The 24328-nt window shown below is 53.8% G+C and overlaps 3 protein-coding genes across 3 annotated transcripts; 2 read left to right on the top strand and 1 right to left on the bottom strand.

Annotated features, from left to right (window-relative positions):
• Positions 1 to 6312: 6312 nt before the first annotated feature.
• Positions 6313 to 8956, bottom strand: MED29 (mediator complex subunit 29). The gene is made up of 4 exons (XM_034438228.3): positions 8720 to 8956; positions 8138 to 8196; positions 7938 to 8022; positions 6313 to 7113 (listed from the first exon to the last, which is right to left on the bottom strand). Exons 1-4 carry the CDS (start codon positions 8954 to 8956, stop codon positions 6886 to 6888), a joined length of 609 nt encoding a protein of 202 aa, XP_034294119.2. The 3' UTR covers positions 6313 to 6885.
• Positions 8957 to 9078: 122 nt separating this feature from the next.
• On the top strand, positions 9079 to 17094 carry PAF1 (PAF1 component of Paf1/RNA polymerase II complex). The gene is made up of 14 exons (XM_034438201.3): positions 9079 to 9273; positions 9385 to 9414; positions 9520 to 9612; positions 10586 to 10707; positions 11260 to 11326; positions 12169 to 12270; positions 12514 to 12619; positions 13120 to 13188; positions 13320 to 13423; positions 14134 to 14250; positions 14733 to 14861; positions 15627 to 15732; positions 15886 to 15973; positions 16432 to 17094. The coding sequence occupies exons 1-14, from the start codon at positions 9224 to 9226 to the stop codon at positions 16857 to 16859; spliced, it is 1611 nt and encodes a 536-aa protein (XP_034294092.1). The 5' UTR covers positions 9079 to 9223; the 3' UTR covers positions 16860 to 17094.
• Positions 17095 to 18501: 1407 nt separating this feature from the next.
• LOC117677771 (suppressor of cytokine signaling 5-like) lies at positions 18502 to 23217 on the top strand. The gene is made up of 2 exons (XM_034438208.3): positions 18502 to 18882; positions 20660 to 23217. The coding sequence occupies exons 1-2, from the start codon at positions 18872 to 18874 to the stop codon at positions 21996 to 21998; spliced, it is 1350 nt and encodes a 449-aa protein (XP_034294099.2). The 5' UTR covers positions 18502 to 18871; the 3' UTR covers positions 21999 to 23217.
• Positions 23218 to 24328: the final 1111 nt, after the last annotated feature.

Below are 24328 nucleotides of genomic sequence, written 5' to 3'. Positions count from 1 at the left end.
GACGCTGCAGCAGTCATAAGTGTGAAAAACAATCATAAGTCACCTTTCTCAGTGCCACTGTAACTTCAAACGGTCACTAAATGAATTGTTTTAAGTTGAGGACTGCCTGTGCGCCTATTTTGTCATGTTGTAAACCTGCCTAAATTTATTCAATAATGATCTGGCTAAAAAAACCCATAACATTCCCCATAATAATTGAGCACTGTTGGCATTGAGAAAATCAAGTCAATTTCAAAAGGCAGCTTGGCTTGGAACAGCTTCCATCCTGCGACGAGACCTTTAATACCACCAAACAGCCACATCTGCCTCTGCCAGGTCCTTGGGAAAGACTTGAGAGTTGTATAAAAATGCCAGATCCCGTCTAAACATCTGGTTGACTGTGCGACAAACCATAATCATGATTTATTTTCTGAATACTTGAACACCTTCGTCATTGACAAACCCAACATTGGCCAATTGCCAGAGATGGCTCGACTTGGAACAGCTTCCTGTGACTAGACCCAAGTTAAGACCGACAAGAACAACATCTGCCTATTTCAGGTCCTTGGGAAGGGCTTGGTGGGTGGGCCAAAATGCCAAATTCAGTCTAAACATCTGGTTGACTGTCTGATGAACCACCATCACCTTTTTCGCTCTAAGACTGACCCTCATTGGTTAAGAAATTGGCCGGCATTCAAGTGACTGTGAATAGCCTTTATGGTGCAGCAAAGGAGGGGGGCCCTGGGCCCTTCCCCGTCTCCCCAGCTTCATCCTCCTCCATCTGCCACAAGCGCTTCTCACACTCGCGGCCCAAGTGCTGGGAAAACCCTGGGCAAATGGCAGCCTCTGGCCTCCTTGAGACACCCGTGACTCATCCCAGCCTGCAATTTCACGGGGGCTGAGCGGCTGGGGAAGTGCATGGCTTGGATGAGGGGGGGAATGGGCGGGGGGGGGGCAGGAGGCAGCCGCTGAGACGATGGTTTACAATAAACCATTAAAAAAACAAAAGGATCGGTTCCGCTTTGCCACCCGGCCAACGTAACCTTGAACCGTGAAGGGCAAAGCCAGACAAACAGGCGCAGGGACTGGGGAATTCTGGGAGTTGAAATCCACGGGCCTCAAAGTGGCCTGGAGCAGGGCTCTCCCACCTTGGCTACTCTAAGACTTGTGGACTTCAACTCCCAGAATTCCCCAGTCAGCACAGCTGGTTAGTTAGGGAATTGTAGGAGTTGAAGACCAAAATCCTTAAAATAGCCAAGTCTGGAGAAGCCTGGCCTACAGGATGGGTGGAGAGATGGATGGACGGATGGGAGGGTGAGTGGAGGGGTGGGGGAGGGGTGGACAGACAGCCCGACAGGTGGATGCAGACAGAAGACAGACAGACAGACACAGAGAGGGGTACATGGAGGGGCTGCTTGAGACCCCTCCCTCTTCCTCCCCCGCCCTTTGCACAGAAGGCTTTCCCAAACTCTCCCGAGGCGATTGGGTTGCTTCCGACGGCTTCGCCCTAGCAATTCCCCCAAACAAAGCCCGGAGCCCGGGAGGAGAGCTGCCCACATTCGGCCGCCCGGTGGGCGCAACAGAGGCCGGGGCGTCCAGAAGTCGGGGGGCTCCGCTCCGGCGTCCTTGGAGTGCCCGGCCGAAGCCAGGGGAGAGAGAGGAGCCCCCTCGCATGCTGGCCGCCTCCCTGCGCAGCCTCATCGTGTTTGGAGTCACGAAGGCCACTTACTAAGCCCTCATCAACCGCCTTTATTCACGCGGGCACTGGGTTTATGTGGGTGACTCCTGCGACGCCGTGCGGCCCCTTCCTTCCTTCCTTCGGCTAGCAGGAAATCGGGGAGGGGGGAGGAGAACCCGATGCCCCCTCGGGGGTGCTGCCTCCTTTCTTTCCCTTAGCCAAGCTAGCTCCTAGCCATGCGCAGAGTTCTGCAGAAGAGCTCCCGCCACTCAGTTCCCCTACCCGAAGGAGCTTGGGGGAGAAGGGGAGCCCCTTGGGAAGCCCTCAGCCTAGACAAAACAGGAGGCGGAGGATGGGGGTGGGTGGGAGGCAGGTTTGGGCTGTGGAGGGGGAGGGGGAGACAGGGTGTGGGAAGAGGGCTTCTGACTGCTCTCTTCCAAGCCCCCACCCATCTGGCAACCACCCCAGAGGGCACACACCTTGGCCCAGGTTGCAAGACAGGTGCACACCCCCCCCAGTGTGTAGATCCTACACACTCAGACGTGCACCCTTAGCCTTAAGAGATTTATTCATTTGCACACTTGGGACCAGAACAAAGTCCTCGACTTGCAACAGTTCGTTTAGTGACCGTTCAAAGTTACGACACTGAAAAAAGTTTTTCCTTTCCTTTCCTTTTAAAAAATAATTTTTATTGTAGTTTTCTCTTCCAAAAGTCTAATACATATTCAAAAAGACAGTGTCATTTTTATATACTTTGGATTAACAACTCACATAAAATCTACATTATATACATATATATATATATCCTTAGCTTCCTTATAAATATTACCTACTTTTGTTTCTGTTGTCTATCCAACTATACCAATTTTCTCAAACCGCATAGTATTCTGAACCCTCTTTTTCTTTTAATTCTAAAGTTAGTTTATTCATTTCGGCACATTCAAATATTTTTTGGATAATCAATCCCTCTGGTGGTAAATTATGTTCTTTCCAATATTGCGCAAACGCAATTCTTGCTGCTGTTAGTATATGTAGGATCAGATATCTCATTTTTTTTTATCAAACTTGAGAATATGGTAGAGGCAATTTGTAAGTTACAAAAGGCAAGGGTAATAGTAAATGGAGATATTACTAATATATTTCAGATAACTAAAGGGTGCCCATTGTCACCACTGCTTTTCATTCTAACATTAGAAATATTATTAATTAATCAGTGACCCAACTTCCCTCCGGAATAATCTCCATCGCTGGAGATTATTAAGAAGAGATGGGACAACCATTTGTCTGAAATGGTCTATAGGGTTTTCTACCTGAGCAGGGGGTTGGACTAGACGACCTCCAGGGTCCCTTCCAACTGTTATTTTGCATTCATATGAAAATTGGCACCCAATGGTCCTCCCAAGATTTGCTCCTGGGCCCCACCTACAGGTCGGAAGGCGTACTGCAGGAAGCCAGTGCTTGAAGCTGTATAATTAAAAGATGTTTGATCAAAGTGCTATAAAAATAATCTGAAGCTGCCTGCCAGCATACAGAGGTCCAACCCCCTCCGCCCCCATCCCCAAAAAACCCCATTAGTCCTTCAGGTCACTTCTTCCAGGGCACTTCCTTCTCCTTTTACGGGGCATGTTTGCAAAGCAGGAAATGCAGAGCAGGGCGAAGACTCCCGTTCCCAAACTAGGTGACCCAAAACTAATGCTTGTTAGTTTGGCTCAAAACAAAACAAGACAATCTTTTTTAAAAAAAGGAGAGGAAGACCACGTCACCGTTTTTGCACTGCCACCTGCAGTCAGGGGGGGGGAAACCCCACAGCCGGCCGCACGAGGGAAGCGGGATTGTGAATTGCGTGGTGTGGTTTCACCTTTGCTCAGCAAAACATGGGAAGGTTATTTTGCTTAAAGTCAAAGGAAGCCCCAAGGTGAGGGCTCCACGGCTTCAGAACGTGGGAATCGTGCTTTTTTCCTCAGCCCCCAGGTCAGGCAGGGCTGCTCCGGCCTCGCCAGGACCACTAACAGCCAGGGCAGGTGCGCGTGCCTCAATGTCCCCTTTGCAATTTGCAGCAACGACAAACTGTAGAGGGCTGGGGACCTGTGGATCCCTTGGAGACAGTGGGGGCGTGCAGACTGAGCACAGGTGGGCCTCGACGTACAACAGTTGGGACCAGAATTTCCCTTGCTAAGGAAAAAGGTTGTTAAGTGAGTCACACGTGATTTTATGACCTTTTTTTTTTGGCCACGGTTGTTAAGTAAAAACGCTGCGGTCGTTACATGAATCACACAGTCGTTAAGGGAATCCAGTTTTCCCCACTGACTGGGCCGGTGGAAGCAGCTTGGTGGAAGCCCTACACCAGCGGTTCTCGGCTTTTTCTTCACCACCGACCCCTTCAAAGGCCTCGTGGGGCCGTGGAGCCCCAGTTTTGGTCACTACAGATACAAAACGGGTGCTGAGAAGAGATAGGAAGTTGGCAAGAGGCTTGGGGGTTCAACTGCATGAGGCATGGGGGAGGGAACTGGGGGTGTCCGGTCTAAGGAAGAGAAGGGCTGGGGGCGAAGGAGAGCATCTTCCCGTATTTGAGGGGCTGCCATAAAAAAGAGGGGGTTCACCTGAAGGCAGGACAAAAAAACAATGGATGGAAACTAATCAAGGAGAGAAGCAATCCAGAAATGAGGAGGAATTTCCTTACAGTGAGGACAATTCACCCGTGGAACAGCTTCCCTCCAGACGTTGTGGGGCTCCATCACTGGAGGCTTTCAAGAGTCTGGACAGTCACTGGTCTGAAACGGGAGAGGGTCTCCTGCTTGAGCAGAGGGTTGGGCCTCCAAGGTCCCTTCCAGCCCCTTTGGATTAAGAAAGGGCTGCGCTATTCTGGGGAACAGCCCTCCTCTCCACCTGGGGGGGGGGCAGGAGGGGGGACAAGCTGCCTTAGAAATCCCAAAGAGGGAACTTTTTGCCTCCTGACACAGCTCCCGGCTTGTGGCTTGGCAAAAACGTGGCTGCATTTTTCCAATAGCTCATCACCTCCCTTGGCTTCCGAAGAGGGGAAAACGAAGCCCAGCCAAGCCAGTTTAGAACAGGGTGTTCTTTTGCTGGCTGCTGGAGCTTCCTGTCCCTCTCCCTGCCCTTGCAACAGGAGGAGGGTCTGGGGGGGGGAGAGGAAGGAGGCAGGGTTGCTCTGGAGAGAAGCCACCTCATTGCATGCAAAAACTTTGGACAACCAGAAAGGAAGGAAAAAGCTCCTCGGCTTTCCCTGATGCAACTGGGCATCCGTGGCAAGAACTGGACGTCCTGCCCCCTTCTGCTCCCACGCCTGGAGTAAAAGATTGCAAAAGGGACCCCGAGGAATTGCAGGAGGAATGAAGTGGGGCAGCCAGCCAGGCCCCTGCTCTTGCTCCAACCTCCCAGGAGGAATGTAAAGCACCCCCAAACCTTTCCCACTCAAGGGGTTCTGGGGCAGCTTGGATGCTGTTTCTTCTCTGAGTTTGCCTTGTCCTGGGGATCCCACAACAGAGGACCCCACCCCAATGGCGGGGCAGCCTCCTCCTCAGGCTTGGCTAGAGGAGGTGGGTCCCCGGTTTATCCCCAGGGAGGGGGTTGCCTACTCCAACGTGGTGCGCAGAGGGCCTCTGGCCCCATCCCTGGGCACCTCTGGTTGGAAAGGATTTGGAGCCGGGTGTGCTTCGGGAAGAGCAGAGGAGGGTGTGTGAGTTCCTCGGGTCAAGGGCTTGGCTCAGCACGAGGCAGCCCCACGCAAGGCCTCCCAGGCTTAAGCTGAAGGGTTCGCAGAAGGATCCACTTCTCACACCAAAGAGAGAAGTGATGCTCTTGATAATCGTGAGCAATTGGAACCCATAGAGACCAAGACAAATCCGGCAATGATGGAAATCTCGCCCAGAGATGGAGGACACGCCCACGCCCAAAGAGCATGCCACGAGAATGGACGGATTGCCATGCTGGCCCGGTGCTGGCCCACAGCCTCTCCAAGGCCCTTTCTTCCATTCGCTTCCAGGGCTTTTTTCTATTTTCTGGGATGCAACAGGCAAGGTCCTCTCCAGCTGAAGAGGCTGGTTGGTGTGGCTCCTTAACTGGTCAGGAGCAAAAGCTGACCAGGCCCCAAATCTCCCCAATGGGCTGAGAGGAGAGAGCGCACTCAACTGGAATGCTCAGTATTTGTAGCTCAGGGTTGGACTGTGGGGGTCCTGGCCGCTCTGGGAGCTTGGTAGTTTTTAATGCAGATGTTTCACGACCACAACTAGGCAACATCATCAGTGCTAGAAAGGGGGAGGGGGGAGGAGGAAGAGGAGGAGGACTGTGGGGTCCTTGGTGTTCTCTGAGCTTGAAAGCTTCCTAGCAAATGTTTCATCACCCAACTAGGTAACATCTTCAGAGCTAGAAGGGAGAGGGGTTTGTGGAGAGGAGGAGGAGGAGGAGAAGGAGAAGGGGGGGAGGATTGTGGGGTCCTTGGTGCTCTCTGAACTTGGCTCTTTTCTTGCAGACATGTCATTACTGAACTAGGTAACATTATCAGTGCTAAAAGGAAGTGGGGTGTGTAGAGTGAAGAGGAGGAGGAGGAGGGGGAGTGCGGGGTCCTTTGGGCTCTCTCAGCTTGGTGGTTTTCCTGCGGATGTTTTATCATCCAACTAGATAACATTATCAGTGCCTTTTTGAACTAAACTCATTAGGCAGATTTTATTGTGTTGCAATGTCTTCGATCGAGTGTAACAGAAAAGTGAGTAAAAAAAAAATGTTTCTAGAGGCTTCCTCCTCAGCCCAGAAGTCACCTTCTTACAGGTACACATTTGACAACAATAAGGTCCGTAAAAAAAATTGCATTTCGTTCCCAGAGCCATCTTCTGGGTACTAAGCTGGAGAAAGTCATTTATCTGCCTGATGCGCCTTTGGAATAAGTAATCTTTTAAATAGTCAGTTCTGAAATTTCCCGCAGTTGTGGGAGGCATTGTGGGGGCAGACCTCACCAGGGTTTTCTCCTAAGTGAAAATAAAAATAGGAAAAATTGGCCAGCCAGCTCCGGGAGAGCTTTACGGCCTGCGGATGGCAGAATTTTTGTGGTTGCCACAAACACTATCCGAAACTTGAACACCGCACAGGATAGGGCCGAAAGAAGGAGCGGAGATGAACGGAAGGCAAGATCCAGGCCCAGAATTCAGCCTCTGCCTCTTGCAGCTCGCTCAGCTCTTCTGTCCAGGGGTCAGAGCCCAGACAAACTCTGCAGGTCACAAGGCCCCCTGCGAGGGCATCTTGCCCGTGATCTTGTTGGAGCACTCCAGGAGCGCGTTGTGGATGTCCTTGGCACAGGAGATCTGGGACTTGATCATGCTGAGGTACTGGGTGTAGGGCAGGCTCTCTGCCTGGACCGCGTCGGGCTTAGTGGCGGTGGGCACCAGGGTGGGCGAGTGCTTGGCGCTGTCGAAGCTCTGGGAAAGGCACTCGTAGGCCAGGCGCTGGGATGAGGGAGAGAGGAAGTGGGGGTGAGAACAGAGCTGGTCGGATGTTACCCCGGGGAGGGTCTGCGGACAGCAGCCTCTTCCTTCCAGGGGAAGACCAAGATGATGGTGAGAACAATTAACCAGTGGAACAGCTTGCCTCCAGAGGCTGTGGGTGCTCCAACACTGGAGGTTTTTAAGAAGGGATCGGACAGCCACCTGTCTAGAATGCTACAGGTAATCCTCGACTTACGACCACAATTGAGCCCAAAATTTCTGTGGCTAAGCAGGACATTTGTTAAGTGAACGTTGCTCCATTTTATTATCTTTCTTGCCATGGCTGTGAAGTGAATCCCTGCAGTTGCTAAGTAAGTAATCTGGCTTCCTCTTTGACCGTTTGCTTGTCATAAATACAGACCAGTTACCCAGCATCCAAATTTTGATCATGTGACCATGGGGATGCTGCAACGGTCGTAAATGTGAAAAACGGCCATAAGTCACTTTTTTTCAGTGCTGTTGTAACTTTGCCACTAAATGAACTGTAGTAAGTCGAGGGCTACCTATACAGGGCTTCCTGCTGGAGCAGGGGGTTGGACCAGAAGACCCCCAAGGTGCCTTCCAATGTTGCTATCCTGTTATTGTGCAGAGAGACAGCTCCTTCTCACAACCACACCAGAGACGTCTTAAAGGGGTGCCCATTCCCAGGGACAGCCAGCAGAGATGTGGAGTACAAAAGAGAAGAGGCGGCCAAAACCCTAAATTCCAGCAAGGTGCACAAGTGGGAATCCATGGCTGACGAACGAGAGTGTATGCCCCTCCCCCCCCACTCCTCCTGGACTTACCAGACAGAGTTCGAGCTGGTCGCACAAGGCGTAAAATTCCTCCAGGCTTTTGTCCACTCTCTGCACTGGAACTTCGCTGATTTTCCTGAAGAAAAGGGAAAGAGAGAAAGAAAGAACAGTTTGCCATCTTGGCAGGAAGAAAGGGAGCAGGCTGGGCAGGCTCAGCTGGGCCGTGGAGGGGGAAGGTGGAGTGAACTCACTGCCCACTGTCGATGCTGGTGTTCTGGACGAAGTTCTGCGCAGCCACCTTCATCAGGTTCTGAAAAGGGGAAGGAGACTATTAAAAACGGGCTTCCAAGCAGGGACCCCTAAAGAGGAGAATGGATAGGTTAACATTAAAGATAAAGGATGAGGAAGATGCAGAGTATTTTTTTAACAGGGGATTTGTTCTACCAAGGATTAGGTTAGGTATTGGAGGTAGGAGTTAGAAGCTGGAAGAATACCACTAGGCTCAAGTACATAACATTATTATTATTATTACTATTATTATTATTATTATTATTATTATTACTACTACTACTACTATTATTATTATGGATAAGTAAGTTGACAATACACTGTTTACTAAAGACTTATGTATGTTTAAGAAAAATGTATAAATAATATATATATATATATATATATATATATATATATATATATATATATATATATATATATATATACATTTTATTTATATACATATACACACACACAGAGGCGTAGAGAGGCGGCTCCGTGGGGCTCCCGGGGCGGAGGGAGGCGGGCGGGCTGTGCCTCATGGGCCGCGGAGTCCCTCTCACCTGCAGGCTCTCCTTCAGCTGCGGCAGGAGGAGGCGGAAGCGCTGCACCGGGTCGAAGTCCTGCGCCTGCGCGGCCACCTGCATCCCCGAGGGCGCGGGGCCTGCGGCCAGAGGAGGCGCTCCCGCCGTGACCTGCTGCCCCGCGGCCCCCGAGGGCCCCACCTGGCCCATCAGCGGCGGCTGCGGGGGCGCCTGGGGCTGCGGCGGCGGGACCTGCGGCTGAGGCGGCGCCGCCATCTTCGGCCGCTCTCGCGGGACTACCCTTCCCGGCCTGCCCTGCGCCACGCCGCGCGACGCGGAAGCGCTCCTCCCCCCCCTTCGACGCGGTCCTGAGAGCGACGCTTCCCGGCGGGCCTTTCGCGGAGCGCGGCCCCCTGGGAGCTGCAGTCCCCCCGTGCTTAGCGCGTAGGACATCGGCGGCCTCCCGGACTCCGCTTCCCGGCGCTCCCCGCGGCAGGAAAGGCCCGGCGCCTGCGCCCTCGGTTGCTGGTGGGAGCCGCTGCCATGGCGCCCACGATCCAGACTCAGGCGCAGCGGGAGGAGCCGGGCCACAGGTGGGGAGGGGGCGCCTCCGGGGCGGGGGGCCCAGCCTTTCTCCCCACCCGTTTCCGCGGTCACTGACTCTCTCCCGGTCCGCTTCTTCTTCTCCTTCTTCTTCCCCGCAGGCCCAACTCGCACCGGACGCTCCCCGAGAGGTAAGGCGACCCCCCTCCCGTGAGGCCGCCGGTGGGCTCCGACCCCGCAAGAGGCGGCGGCGGCCTCCCCCTCACTCCCGCCCTTCCTTCTGCTTCGGCCCGCAGGTCCGGGGTGGTTTGCCGCGTCAAGTACTGCAACAGCCTCCCCGACATCCCCTTCGACCCCAAGTTCATCACCTACCCCTTCGACCAGAACAGGTGAGACCCCCCCCGCGCCCCTTGCAGAGGCCCCTCTCCCCTCCCCTCACCCCCGCGGCCCTCCTCAGCCTTTGGCGCGGAAAGATGCGAGGGAAAGCGCGGGGAACCCTGTCCGGGGGTGGGCTGGATGACCTCGGAGGTCCCCTCCCACAGGGCCCTGTCTCTCTCCAGCGTGGAGGTCCTGAGGGTTAATTGGGCTGTTCCTTCTTTCTAGGCCAGAGGTCTTCCAACCTGGCAGTTTTTAAGACTTGTGGACTTCAACTCCCAGAATTCTCCAGCCAGCCATGCTATGCTATGCTCCAGCTATGCTGGCTGGAGAATTCTGGGAGTTGAAATCCACAAGTCTTAAAGCTGCCAGGTTTGGGGACCCCTGTTCTAGGCCTTCCCTGCCACCTGGGGTAACTGAGAACCGTGGAAAAAAAGAAATAAAATGCAACTAGTTGCAGATGCTGGGGGGGAGGGCGTAGAGGGAGACCGTAAAGGAGCAACTTTGGGGGATTCTGGGAGTTGAAGTCCACTCAACTTCAAGTGGCCAACTTTGAAAAAAGTTTGGGGCTCAGTTGTCATAAATTGAGGACTCCCTGTCCTCCATCTTGACTGTTGGCCAAAAGCCTTGAGGAAGGAGTTTGGCCCCTTCAGAGATAGACAGAGAGCCTCATGGTTTAGTGAAGGCCACCCAGAAGGCCCTTCCCGCACATTAATGAATATATATACTACAATATGGGAAGCCACTTTGTCTTTTTTGAACTGCTGCAGGGTTGGAGTCTCCAGGAAGCCGAAACCCTTAAACTCCTGTTATGGGGAGGGGGATTCTTTTATGTCCAGCCTGAGGTTTGGCTGGTCTCTTTTGGGAAATTTGATCCCGCACTCATCTTGCTGCCAGTGTACATTATCTGAGTGCAATTCAGCTTTGGAGAGCTGCTTGGGCCTTTAATGCCGATTAAGGTTTTTCTTGCTTCCTTCCCCTTTCCAGGTTTGTACAGTACAAGGCCACCTCTCTGGAAAAGCAGCACAAACATGACTTGCTGACGGAACCTGACTTGGGAGTCACCATAGATCTAATAAACCCGGATACTTATCGCATTGACCCCAGTGGTGAGACGGATTCTCTGTATGCCCGTCACAACAGAGGGTTAATAATGAGTGTGCAAATCGAGGCTGGTTGGGGGGAGGTGCTCGTTTTGTGTGTGAGGAGAACCTGCACCCTAGATTTCTGGTACCCACTAAACAAACAGCTGCTAGGGAGATAACACAACTATGCTGTGAATTCAAATCTTTTATAGGTAGTCCTTGCGTACTGATTGCAGGGAGCTGATGGGAAGTTGGGAGGCGGTCCCTGCTTAATGCCTCACGGTTGTCGCTTAACAGTAGCATTGTCTGTTGCTGGGATTTCTGTCACTGAGCGATGCGGTTACATGATGATGTGCTTTACATTGCTTAGCGTGGGAAGTTCTGGTCCCATTTACTGGCGTTACGCGAAGACTACCCATACTAAGTGCGTGCATCTCCAGTGACCTAATGGAGCAGGATTCCAGGAGTTCAGCTACAGAATGCAAGGAGGCCAGACTGCATCTCAACCCTTTGCAGAGCTCTCCGAGCATGCTCAGTGGAGGGGACCAACCTGTGACCACGTTCGTTTTGTTTTAGTTCTTTTAGATCCTGCGGATGAGAAACTGCTGGAGGAGGAGATCCAGGCACCCACCAGTTCCAAGAGGTAGTGCAATTCCTTCGGCACCACAGCCCCCTTCTGCTGGCCTTGCTCCAGGCTCTGCTGCCCCTGTTCTTACCCCAGATGCCGCTCTGTCTCCCACCCCAGCATCCGATTGTTGAAAGTTTCTTGCAGTTGTCCTTCGTGGCCTGGCTCGTTTAAGTGATTTCCTTCTTTAGAAAGAGAATCCCTAAGCTCTCTGGACCTTAGCACCTGCCTCTAATCTCCACGACTCTCCTCAGCCTCACCATACGGGCAGCTGCTCCGCTCCCTCTCTCACACACATATTTGTTTATTAATATGCCACCCATCTCACTATCCAAAGCAACTCTGGCTATGCATACATATACATACATTTAACTGCCAGGTGTGAAGAATGAAGGCCACACATTAAGTTCCAGTTAAGCTGATTTATTGCTCATGCCTCTATGCAAGAATCTAGTCAATTAAGGATCAGCACCAAATTGGCGCTAGGTAAGATTTAATGGAATTCAAGAGCAGTTGGACACATTGTGGCAACGTAAGGACTCCAGGCTGATTCCTCTCTTGACCCCAGCCCCAGGTTCTGCCTCTTTTGCTCCTACACTGAGCTTTAGAGCCGCTTTTGAGGGTGTAAATGTTCTCTCGCAATATTTGCTACATTGGGGTTTTGTTTTTGTAATTCACTGGGACTCACCATGAGTGAATTGGGCGGCCATAAAAATTTTCTTAATAAATACAGTGGAGGAGTTGGTTTTCCTGCGCTGGCTGGGAATAATTGGATTGTAGCCAGATGGGCTTTGGGGAAGGCAACTCTGGAGAAGAACAGAAATCCAGATGGACTTTTTTGGTCGTTTTTTTCTCTTCAGATCACAGCAGCATGCCAAAGTTGTGCCATGGATGCGGAAGACCGAATACATCTCCACTGAATTCAACCGCTACGGTGTCTCCAATGAGAAGCCAGAGGTTAAGTGAGTAGAAACATCATTTGGATTATTCCGCCATTATTTATTTTCATCCAGCTTTGCGCTAGCAAAGAAATAGTCTGTTGTGAGTCTGGTTGTACTGAGAACGTGTTTCTGGAGAGGGTCTCTGTGTCTTGGCTCCAAAGGAACTTTCTCACTGAGTCCAGCGCAAGGAAGCCACACTCTTAGACTGCTGGCTGAGACTCCCTTTCTGAACTCTTCCCCCTCCCCCCACCTCGTTTCGCTTAGAATTGGCGTGTCTGTCAAACAGCAGTTCACCGAGGAGGAGATCTACAAGGACCGAGATAGCCAGATTGCAGCCATCGAGAAGACCTTTGAGGATGCTCAGAAGTCAGTGAGTGCACTTCCTTTTCCTTTCCTTCCCTCCCTCCCAAAAAACTCCTTTCCTCTCATTGTTGTGCCTTTTTAGTTTTAGAGATGGAACCTGTGCAGAAAGAGAGAAAACAACAGAATAACAGAGTTGGAAGGGACCTTGGAGGTCTTCTAGTCCTGTAGAGCAGTAGAACTGGGGTGGTGGGTGGGAGGGGGGTCCAACTTGCCAACTTTAAGACTCGTGGATTTCAATTGGAGTTGAAGTCCACAGGTCCTAAAGTTGGGGAATTCTGGGAGTTGAAATCCATGAGTCTTAAAGTTGTTGCTGTAGAAGCTTGCTGGAGCCATTTTTATTCTCCTTATATTGGTGGTTTAAATGCACGCTCTGATTTGGGGGGGTGGAGGCCCCAAGAGAGCTTTGCAGAGCCTACATTCAGCTACAGCTTCCAGGCCTAGCAAGGGTGGTTGTGTTCCCTCTTTCTCGGGTGTCTCCTAATGGGAAACTCTGCCCCCCCCTTCCAGATTTCTCAGCACTACAGCAAGCCTCGCGTTACTCCAACGGAAGTCATGCCGGTCTTTCCTGACTTCAAGGTAAGGGGAAAGCAAGGCGGCCCCAGGGAAGTGGGTGCTGGGTGGGGTGAGAGGTTAGCAGACCACCTTGCCTGCCCCTCCCCAGAAGGACTTGCCGGGCTCTGAGCTGCTGTTCTCATTCTCTCTGCCAGATGTGGATCAACCCTTGTGCTCAGGTCATTTTTGACTCTGATCCAGCGCCCAAGGACACCAGCGGGGCAGCAGCTCTGGAGATGATGTCACAAGCCATGATTAGGTGAGATCATGGTTTATTTCTAAAGTAGGGAGAGGAAAGCCGGCCTTGGTTTCCTTGCCGAGGGTGTTTTATCTTTATTTTTTAATTTTTTAGTATTTCACCTTTATTTTTATAAATAACTTAAGGCAGTGAACATATCCAACACATCATTTTCCTTCTATTTTCCTCACAACAGCCCTGTGAGGTGGGCTGGGCTGAGAGAGAGCAACTGGCCCAAAGTCACCCAGCCAGCTTTCATGGCTAAGGCGGATCTAGAACTTACCGTCTCCCACTTTCTAGCCTGGTGCCTTAACCCCAGCCCAGCCTTTTCAAGACCTCAAGCAGAAAGAGTTCTATTTCCCTTTCATAATCTTCAGCCTTCTCCTTTTATCTGGTGGTGCCAGTGAGGATTTTGCTTGGCACAAGGGCTGTTCCGTCCAAGAGTGGTGCAGTAGCCTAGAGGTGGAGCTCTCGCCTCACAATCAGGAGGCTGTGAGTTCAATCCTAGGTAGTGGCAGATATTTTTCTCTCTGGGCACAATGTGTAAATATCAGCTGCGAACTCTGCATTGGCGACAGGAAGAGCATCCGGCCAGTAAACAGCTCCATTCAGTTGCCCCGACTCCACCCCAATCTGAGGGATTACGGGATCATTAAAAGACCAAAAAAACAAAAAATGGCTGTTGTGTCCGAAGCAGGGAGCTGATAACGCCTCTTTCCCTCCGCCTCCAGGGGCATGATGGATGAAGAGGGCAACCAGTTTGTGGCCTACTTCCTTCCCGTGGACGACACGATGCGGAAGCGCAAACGGGATCAAGAAGAGGAGATGGATTACGCACCCGAGGACGTGTACGTGAGCGCAGATGCTGAGCGTTGTCTGGAAGCAGGACTAAAATACACCTGGAAGAGAGCCCAGAAGAGCGTCATGGTTGCAATAAGGGATTTAGTTTTGAAAATGTGAAAACGGGGTCAGCAAGCTGCATACGGCTTAGCTTACATTTCCCAACTGGCTTAGTTTGAATTTGGCTTTTCAGAGCCATAGATTAAAATGATAGGATTGCCTGAGTTGGTAGATTTTTTTATTGTTTTTTTTTTACTACTTCACGAGCAGGGGATAGACATGTTAAGTTGCAGGGACTGCTTTAATTCTGCCCTTGGATTTCTTGGTTTCCTCTTGCAAAGTAGGTCCCCCGCCCCCCACTGATGAGGGTTGGGTAAGCAAGAAAATCAATTCCATTTTAGGAAATTGAATGGAATTAAGAAGGAGTGGATTTTTTCCAAGCAGATGTGAAACTCTCTTCTTTCTCTCCCCCCCACCCCACCCCCATTAGGTATGAGTATAAAATTGCCCGGGAATACAACTGGAACGTCAAGAACAAAGCCAGCAAAGGTTACGAAGAGAATTACTTCTTCATCTTCCGTGAAGGTGACGGTGTCTATTACAATGAACTGGAAACCAGGTGAGGGGAAGGAAATTGGGGGCAGGACAGTGGGTCGGGGGGGACGACGGGGCAGAAGATGGAGCTGCTGGGCCCTTGGCAGGCTAACGGGCGTGGGGAGGCCTCCCTGGCTGCTTTGTGGTTTTATGAGCCAGTTTCCAGTGCTCAACCTCTACAGGCAGACCTTGACTTAACGACCGCAATTGAGCCCTTAGACAATGGAGTCTATTGCTCAGGGAGGCTGTTGTTAAGTGAGATTTGCCCCATTTTACGACCTTTCCAGCCATAGTTGGTAAGCGAATCACTGCAGTTGCTCAGTAACACGATTGTTAAGTGAATCTGGATTCCCCATTGACTCTGCTTGTCAGAAGGTTGCAAAATGGAAACACGTGACCTCAGGACACCTCAACCGTCATAAATACGAGTTAATTGCCAAGTGGCCAAATTGTGGCCACATGACCCCAAGGAGGCTGCAACGGTGGTATGTGTAAAAAACGGGCCTTGGTCACTTTTTCCAGTGCCGTTGTAATTTCCAACGGTCACTAAATGAACTGTTGTAAGCCGAGAACTGCCTACGCTGTGCTCAAAAAATGCCACTGTTCTTCTTCACAGCTGTTGTGCTTTTCCTCAATAAGGGGTGTGTGTGTGTGTTGGGAATGCTGTCAAAGAATGGTCTGAGCACTTGTGGCTGTGGGTCTTCGGCTAAAAGGGGCGGGGGGGGACTGAGATGCTGGCAAGGGTGGGCCCGGCCCTTCCGCCCTCACTGACCACCTCCTTCCCTGGCAGAGTGCGGCTCAGCAAACGGCGAGCCAAGGCCGGGGTCCAGTCAGGCACCAACGCTGTGCTGGTGGTGAAACACAGGGACATGAACGAGAAGGAGCTGGAGGCACAGGTAGGGCTGGGTGTCCTAGTGGGCAGAGGGGGGCTACTGCTGGGCCACAGGGGCCCCGGGGCTTTGCCCGAGCACCCCTCCCTGTGGCCGAGGGAGGGAGGGAGGGAGTCTTGAGCTGAGCGGCCCACTCGGGCACCTTTGCTTCCCTCACAGGAAGCCCGCAAAGCCCAGCTGGAGAACCACGAACCCGAGGAGGAGGAAGAGGAGGAGATGGACTTGGGCAAAGAGGCGCAAGGCTCAGGTGGGTGGTCTTTCTCCCAGATCCCGGCCAGCCCCCGAAAGCAGAGCTGGGCTACGCCTTCGGCTCTTCCTCTCTGGCCCCCATTAGAAATCAAATGTAAATAAGTGGAGGCAAGCAATTCAATTGCATCGCTTTTATTTTGAAGGTGGCTGCTATTTTTGTTAACTTTATGTATGTGCATACCTTCACAGCCCTAAGCCTAAGCCTAACCTTAGTTTATGGGATTTTCCTATATTTTACAAGTCCAAACAAAAAACTGACACCTTAACAAACCTCTAAGAATCTGTCTCTGGTATCAGTTTTTGGCCCTGGCCTAACCCGGACCTTAACACAACTGTCCCAGTTTCTCCTGTGGCCCCTTGAGGAAATTAACTGCCCCCTCCCGGGCCATAGAGGGAGGCTGCTTAAATGTTTAACCCACCGTCCTCCCTTCCCCTCTGCTGTCTCCCCCACTTCAGACGAGGAGCCGGAGAAAGGCAGTGAGAGCGAGAAGGAGGCCAGTGAAGCCGAGGAGGAGGAGGAGGAGGAGGAAGAGGAGGAGGAAGGGCGCTCCCCCAGCGAGGGCGAGGGCGTCCCAGCCGAGGAGAGCGAGGAGGATGAGCGGGCCGCGCGAGACAAAGAGGAGATCTTTGGCAGCGACGACGATGAGGAAGACTCTGAGCCGGAGGGCGGCCGGCCAGAGGCAGACGAGGAGAGCGGCAGCGAGGAAGAGGAGGAGGAGGACGAAGACGGGGGCAGCCGGCCGCAGCAGCAGCACCATCGGGGCAGCCGCAGCCCCTTCTTCAGCGGCAGCGACCGCTCCAACCACGAGGAAGAGGAGGAAGGCGAGGCCAGCCCCAGCGACGCCCCTTCGGAGTCGAGCAGTGAGAGCAGCGACAGTGACTGAGCAGCCACGGAGGCCGTTCGGTGGGACTGGAACTGACGGAAGAGGCATGGGGGGCTCGATTTGCCAGGCCCCTTCGGGTGTCCAGAGGGCCCTTTCGCCAGCTCTGCCGTCACTGGCCACAGGGGTCTGTTGGCTGGGCAGTTGGCCTGCTGGGGGAACCACGGGCTTCAGCCCTGGGAGTTCCCTGCTGTATATAAACGCTTTTTCTGTTGCAATAAAATATGTGTTTCCCTCCCCCCTTTTTTTTCTTGATTTTCTGTTTTGATCCCTTTTCTTTCTTGGCTTTTCAGTCACGGAGCTGTTTCAACAGCAGCGTCCCCCATTTTGTATGTATATTAGAAGTGTCCAAGCTTAGCCACTTTAAGATATGTGGACTTCAGTTCCCAGAATTCTCCAGTCAACCACATGTGGGTAGCTGGGGAATTCTGGGAGTTGAAGTCCACACATCTTAAAGTGGCTAAGTTTGCACATTTTTGATGTAAATGAAACAGCACATTTCTCTCTCGAAAAGACATTTGTCCAATCTCAGCAATAGGTAGGGGATTTTGGTTTTCAGGGCAAGGTTCAGGCATTATTTATTTATTTATTTAATCAAATTTCTATACCGCCCTACTCCTGAAGGACTCAGGGCGGTGAACAGCCAAGATAAAATACAGATAATACAAATATTAAAATCCCTTAAAATTATTAAATATTTTGGCCGAAACACAGATTAAAACACCCAATTTATAAAGTCACGAATTAAAAAATTTAAAAGAGGGGAGTTAGGCCAGGCCAGCTTGCTGAAATAGAAAAGTTTTGAGAGCACGGCGAAACGTGTGCAGGTCCGGGATCCTCTGTATCTCCGGGGGGAGCTCGTTCCAGATAGTAGGTGCCCCCACAGAGAAGGCTGTCCCCCTGGGGGCCGCCAGTCGGCATGGTTTGGCCGACGGCACCCTGAGGAGCCCCTCTCTATGGGAGCGTACTGGTCGGTGAGAGGCTGTTGGTAGCAGAACCATGAGTGAGGCTAGGGCAGGTTTCCCTACGCAGGTGTGTTGGACTACAACTCCCATCACCCCTTGGGCCATATGGCCCTTGATGCCATAGATGAGGCTTGGAGCCCAGGTCTGTGGAGGAGATTGTGAGGTGCAGAAGACTCACTGAAAGCCCTGGGCCCACAGCCCACCTGGGGGCCCTGCAGCCCCTTCGCTAAGGGGTTGGTTGAGGGGTCGCTTAGCAACGGGGCCGTCTGGGGTTTGGGAGATGTCCGAGCCCCTGATCTGGTGCTAAGAGACCAAAGGCCCCCCAGGAGGGGAAGGAGCTTGGCAAGGCGCGTGGATCGTGGGGGGTGAAGCAAAGCGGCGGTTGGGCGGTGGGATCCAAGGAGGGGCCTGCAGCTGTGCCCGGCTCCAGGCAGGCGCCCAAGACCCCATGCGCCAACTGAAGGTCTTGGCCCACGGAGGGCCTCCGTGTTGACTCTTGGCCCCCACATAGAGAGGACTTCTTCATGAGGATCGGCCCCTCGGCTGCTGTCACTCAGAGCCTCTGCGCTGGTGCCGGTCTTCCCTTTCCACCTTGCCCAGCATTATGGGCTTCTGAAAGGAGGATGGGTCCTTCAGCCCTTTCATCATCTACTCCTCCCTTTTCTCCCGTCTTATTATTTATTTATTTATTTATTGTGTATTTATTTGTCAACAAGGAAAGAAGTGACGGGAGAGACCTAGACATGGACACACGGAAATTCCTTGGCACAAATAAAAGGATCGAAGTAGGGAAAACAGCCAGAAACGCATCAAAGGGGTGCATAGAGATGGGGAGGGGAGGACAGGGACGGTAGGGAGGCTTATGCACGCCCCCTCCCTCCCTCTTCCCCTCCCTCCCTTCCGGAGAGGGATCCCCGCCCGGCTCCAGCGCTGCGCTACGCAGGGCGAGGCGAGGCGAGGCGAGGCGCTGCGCTGCGGCCGTCGGCGCCGCCACCCAGGAAGCGCCAGGCTGGGCCGCAGCCCCTCCGGATCTCGCGGGCGGCGGGGCGCATGGACGGCGGGTGCGTGGGGCCGGGGCCGGGGCCGGGGCCGGGGCGGGCGGGGGTCTCTCTCGGGGAGGGCCGGGCGCGCCCTTCGCCTCTGGCCCGCAGCGCGCGTCGGGCGGGCGGCCGAGGGGGCTCCTCCGGGCAGGCGGGCGCAAGCGGGGCTAGGGGCGTCCCTGGCGGGGCTGAACCGCGACCCCCGCCGCCGTGCCCGGCCTGGCCGCCTTTGGGGGAAGCTGCCCAGCCCCGAGGAGGGTCTCCGGCGGGGGCTTGGGCAGGGAGGGAGGGACCCCTAGACGCCCCCTCCTCTTTTAGCCTGCCAAGCGGGGCTTTGGGAGGCCGGCCGGAGCAACCAGGGTTGCAGTGCGGGGCTGCTTTGCAAAGAGAACGCGGGTCTGCCCCCCCCCTCCCCCGTGGCGGTGGGCAGCCCTTGGCCGGACCCCCAGCCCTCCCCCCCACCCCCGCCCAGGATTGGCTGCTCTCTGGCCTTGCAGAGCGACCCTGAGACCTGCCCTGGGGCAAGGCGGCCAGGATGCCCAGGCAGAGCCCGGGGCAGGCGGGTGGGTGGGTGCCCAGACCTCAGCTGGCTTCCAGTCGCTTTGCACAAGGAGCCGCTTGTGGCAGAAGTGGTGGGAGGAGGGTTGTGTGATCCTCGGGTGCCAAAACCTGCCAGGTCGCACCTTCTCCACAAACAAGTCCAGCCACTCTGCGCCTGGCACCGAGCGAGTGGTGGCGCACCAAAGCCCATCGCTTTCCATATAAGCCTGCCAGTCGGGAAAGGTACGACTCGCCTTCTTGGCAGCTTTTAGCACCAGAAACTCACACAACCCTCCTTCGGATTTTGGGGAGAAGTCGGTGGGTCGCCGGGAGAGGATAACCATGATCCTGGGGGCGAGTTCCTCACTCTTCTCCTTTGCCCCCTGGGCACCCTTGGAGAGTCACAGCAGTTGTTGTGTAGTCTCCCCGTTGTGCCATCCTACCAGATCTGGTTTGTGAAGGGCACCCAGCTGGCAAGGCCTCTCCAAGACCCCAAGCCCAGAAAGAGCTGTGGAGGGTGAGGAATCGCTCCACTAACCCAACATCCATCTGCAGGCTCTGCTAAACCATGATTATTGGCAGTTGGCTGGGTTCCCACATTGCTCTGAGCCCCAATCAAGCGTGCCAAGTATGACTGGCATTACAAGACATGGCAGGGCAAAGGGAAATTCGGATCAAATCAAAGTCAGTTCTCTACCTCAGCAACGTGAAGCGGAGTGGACTTCAACTCCCAGAATTCCCCAGTCAGCTTAGGAATTCTGGGAGCTGAACTCCACCCAGCTCCAAGCTGCCAAGGTTGAGAAAGTGGTTTAGACAAATGGCAAACATTTGCAGTTACTTAGTCCATGACTTATGACCACAATGGAGCCCAATGGTTCTGTTGCTAAGTGAGACATTTGTTAGGCGAGTTTTACCCCATTCTACAACCTTATCACAGTTGCTAAGTGAATCACATGGTTGTTTAAGTGAATCTGGCTTCCCCATTGACTTTGCTTGTCAAAGGTTGCAGAAGGGGATCACATGACCCTGAATTTGAGTCAATTGCCAAGTAGCTGAATTTTGATCAGGTGAATTTAGAGGCTGCTGCAACAGTTGTAAGTGTGAAAAAAAGGTCATAAGTCACTTTTTTCAGTCCTGTTGTAACTTTGGACGTAAGTCAAGGACCACCTGTAATTCTGTCTTGGCGCATTCGTGATTTGCTCTTGCTGGCTTTGGGGCAGACGGGCAGCTAATGACACTGGTCTATTTTCTTCCCCAGGTCGGCATCGTCGCAGCCCTGTCGGTCTGCCCCATCCTCTGAAGAGCAGGAGCCGGCTCATCCAGTGCCTGGGAGGAGCGCCAGCCCTCCAGCGTGTCCCCTGCCTGGGGGGCCATGTCACAGGACAGCGGGGGCTCGGCCCAAAGTGAAGCCGGATGGCGGCACGAGCAGCCGTAGGGGTGGGCGTGGGAAGGCCCGACTGAGCCACGCCTCGGAGAGACTGAGCCTTCCCTCGTCCAAAGTGGGTCCAGCCACGGAGGGCCCACGGCGGGCAGACCCCGAGCCCTCCAAGGGGCTGGGTCATTCCTTGCGGCAGAAGCTGCAGGCCGCCGTGGGGCAGTGCTTCCCCATCAAGAGCCTGCCACGCTCGCCGGACCTCTCTTCCCAGCGCAAAATTCACCTCCGGGAGCTGATGCTGGACACCTGCCCCTTTCCCCCGGGCTCGGAGCTGGCCCGCACCTGGGAGCTGATCAAGCAGCACACGGTGCCCGTCTCCGAGCACGAGGGCCTGGCTGCCCTGCCCCCCGAGGACGAAGATGACCGCCTGAGGGAACGCCGCCGCATCAGCATTGAGCAGGGTGTGGAGCCCCCTCCGGATGCCTTGATCCACACTTTCGAGGTCACAGCGCAGATCAACCCCCTCTACAAACTGGGGCCAAAGCTTGCCCACGGCATGACCGAGCTAACCGGCCCAGGTCGGGCCATGCTGACCGCCACTGATGAGCAGGACGAAGAGGAGGAGGAGGAGGAGGAGGAGGAAGAGCTGGAGTCGGCCTTGGCCAGGCTGCCGGAGGTCCGGGACGGCCTGCGGGCGCACACCCAGATCGACTACATCCACTGCCTGGTGCCCGACATGCTGCAGCTGACACAACTCTCCTGCTATTGGGGCGTGATGGACCGCTACGAAGCCGAGTCCCTGCTGGAGGGCAAGCCGGAGGGCACCTTCCTCCTGAGGGACTCGGCCCAAGAAGACTACCTCTTCTCCGTGAGTTTCCGGCGCTATGGCCGCTCTCTCCACGCCCGCATCGAGCAGTGGAACCACAACTTCAGCTTCGACGTCCACGACCCCAGCGTCTTCCACGCGCCCACCGTGAGTGGCCTCTTGGAGCACTACAAGGACCCCAGCGTCTGCATGTTCTTTGAGCCGCTGCTGTCCCTCCCCGTGCACCGCACCTTCCCCTTTGGCCTGCAGCACCTATGCCGGGCCGTAGTGACCTGCTGCACCACCTACGACGGCATCGGGCACCTGCCCCTGCCCCGGGCGCTGAAGGAGTACCTGAAAGAGTACCACTACAAGCAGAGGGTGAGGGTGCGGCGCCTGGATACCTGGGGCACCTGACGCCGACCCCCAACCACCGATCAGCCTCCTGGATCTACCTGCTTTCCTTCGGGTGACAATCGTTACTTCCTAACCCATCTTCTCTTGCCTGGCATTCTCCGGAATGGGTGGGTGCCAGTTTCCGGTCCTGCTAGCTAGCATGCTGGCTGGAAACGCTGAGCACGGTAGCCTGGCACATCCGGAAAGGATTTGGGCGAAGGAAGCGGGCCCGTCTCCCTCCACGCCTTTCCGGGCTTGTGAGCACAAGGCTGTCCGTGGGTGCCTTTTTTCAGTCTGGGTGCAAAATCCAGGGTTGTAGAGACTTTGGGCTGCGGAGAAGGCCCAGAATCTTTGCAAGTCAGAGCAAAAAAAATGAGGACTTCCGGTTAACCAGAATTTGTAGCATCGAAGGCCTGAGCCCCCCACTAGAGGGGAGATTCACCCTTAAATCTCCTGCCTAGTGGGCTCTTGCCGAGGGGCTCTGTGGCCTGCCTCCACATCCTTCCTGAGAAAAAGCACAACATTTGGGGAGGGGGATCAGGGCTGTTTCCAAGCCAGGCGTTTGGGCACAAACGTCTGGCAGGAAGACGAGCCGGGACTCTTCTTGGGTAGCCCCTTGGGCACAATCCTGCATTTCTTTGCCTTTCTTCCATTCCTCCAAGTTGTACAGGTAGTCCTTGACTTACAATGGTTCATTTAGCAACCGTTTGAAGCACTGAAGTGATTTATGACCATTTTTTAACACAATCATTGCACACACACACCCCTTCACGTGATCAAAATTTGGACACTTGGCAACTGGATCGCATTTATGACAGTTGCAGTGTCCCCGGATCACACAATCCCCTTTTGCGACCGTCTGACAAGCAAATGGTCAAAGGGGAAACCAGATCCACTTAACAACCGTAGCCAGGAAGCTCATGAAGTGAGGCAAAATTCACTTGTCTCGCTTGGCAACAGAAAATTTGGGCTCGTTGTGGCCATAAGTTGAGGGTTACCTGTAGCTGCTGCTCTGCACCCCAAATCCTGGTGGCCGCAGAGGGAACCAGAAGTGTCTCGCTTGGGGGGACACAATAAGAGCAGCCAGAGATCCAGAAACCTGCGTGCATTATCCTCGGGGAGGTACGCTGGGGGTGTGGTTGTGACGCTCTCCACCTCTGAACTCCTGCTGTCGGGCTCCCTTCACCACCTGTTGCTTTGTACTGTTGTGTTATCATTAAAACCTCCTTGGTCCACTGTGCCTCGTGCTGGACTTTCCTCTTAATGTTGGGCAGGGGGCTGGACGAGCAGAGCGGCTCCAAAGCCCAGCTGCCCGTAAAAAGCTTGTTTCTCGGGCCCAGCCTTCACAGCCCCGGGGGCGTTGCAAAACCCCCAAACCTTCCCCCATTGAGAAAAACCAGGGTTGACGGGAACAAGGTGTCCGAGCAGCCTGTAATGGGGGCAAGAGCGCCTGGCTTTGATTTTTGAAAGGGGAAGCCCCCCAAACTGAGACCAGCCACTGCTGGTCAGGAAGGGCTGGTCTGGCTGAGCGGGGTGGGGGGGTGGGTATCCAAAAGACCTGGGGGGGTGTGTGCGTGTGTGTGCAGGTGTTGCCAAGAGACCGGTGCCACCGGCCAGCTGCTCCGGAGGGGGCCATGTTGACTTCCTACAGCTGCTGAGCCAGCCCATTGGATGAAAAATGTCCATCTATCACAGTGCTTTCCAAACTTGGGATAAATTTACCCCCAAATCGGGTGGAGTCACATGCACAAACAGGGGGCCTTAAAACTGATGTATAGGTTGCCACGTGTGCTGAAATGTATTTGAGAATCTCCCCGAGAATTCCTGTTAAGAGGAAGCAATTGCCAAATGACAGAAAGATCGTGCTTTTCTAATACAGGACATCCTCGAGTTACGACAACCATTCCTTCAATGACTGTTGGAAGTTAGGAAGGTGCTGAAGGAAGGGACTTGCAAATGAGATCCCAATAAAGGAGAGTATTTGTAGCTCAGGGTTGAGGTGAGGGGACTTTGGTGCTCTCTGAGCTTGTTTTCTTGCAGATGTTTCATTACCAACTAGGTAACCTCACTAGCACTGATTAGACTGATGATGTTACCTAGTTAACATCTGCAAGAAAACAACCAAGCTCAGAGAGCACCAAGGACCCCTCATTCAGGGAGACTGTCTGAGGTTTTGGGGAAGCTTTGGCCTGAGCGATCACCCCGCCCTGAAACAGGGCATTGCCCTGCAGGAAACCCACAAGCCCCCACCCCATGGACCTGGGCATGAGGGTTGACCCCAAGGCCCCTCCAGGGCAAACGCGGGAGTGTAATTTCAAAAGGTGAATCCCTACAGACAGGGGAGGGGGGCA

Source organism: Pantherophis guttatus, chromosome 10 (genome assembly GCF_059756535.1).
Source record: "Pantherophis guttatus breed Tessera chromosome 10, ASM5975653v1, whole genome shotgun sequence".
Classification (NCBI taxonomy): domain Eukaryota; kingdom Metazoa; phylum Chordata; class Lepidosauria; order Squamata; family Colubridae; genus Pantherophis; species Pantherophis guttatus.
Note: the sequence above shows the minus strand (reverse complement) of the source record. Positions and strands in the feature narration are given on the sequence as shown.

Excerpts from the sequence above, each read along its gene's own strand:
- MED29 (XM_034438228.3), bottom strand. The coding sequence starts at position 8,956 with ATGGCGGCGCCGCCTCAGCCGCAGGTCCCGCCGCCGCAGCCCCAGGCG. Across the intron at positions 8,197-8,719 it reads AGCTGAAGGAGAGCCTGCAG|AACCTGATGAAGGTGGCTGC; the intron begins GTGAGAGGGACT and ends TCCCCTTTTCAG. Across the intron at positions 8,023-8,137 it reads ACCAGCATCGACAGTGGGCA|GAAAATCAGCGAAGTTCCAG; the intron begins GTGAGTTCACTC and ends CCTTTTCTTCAG.
- PAF1 (XM_034438201.3), top strand. The coding sequence starts at position 9,224 with ATGGCGCCCACGATCCAGACTCAGGCGCAGCGGGAGGAGCCGGGCCAC. Across the intron at positions 9,274-9,384 it reads CGGGAGGAGCCGGGCCACAG|GCCCAACTCGCACCGGACGC; the intron begins GTGGGGAGGGGG and ends TCTTCCCCGCAG. Across the intron at positions 11,327-12,168 it reads GCACCCACCAGTTCCAAGAG|ATCACAGCAGCATGCCAAAG; the intron begins GTAGTGCAATTC and ends TTTTCTCTTCAG.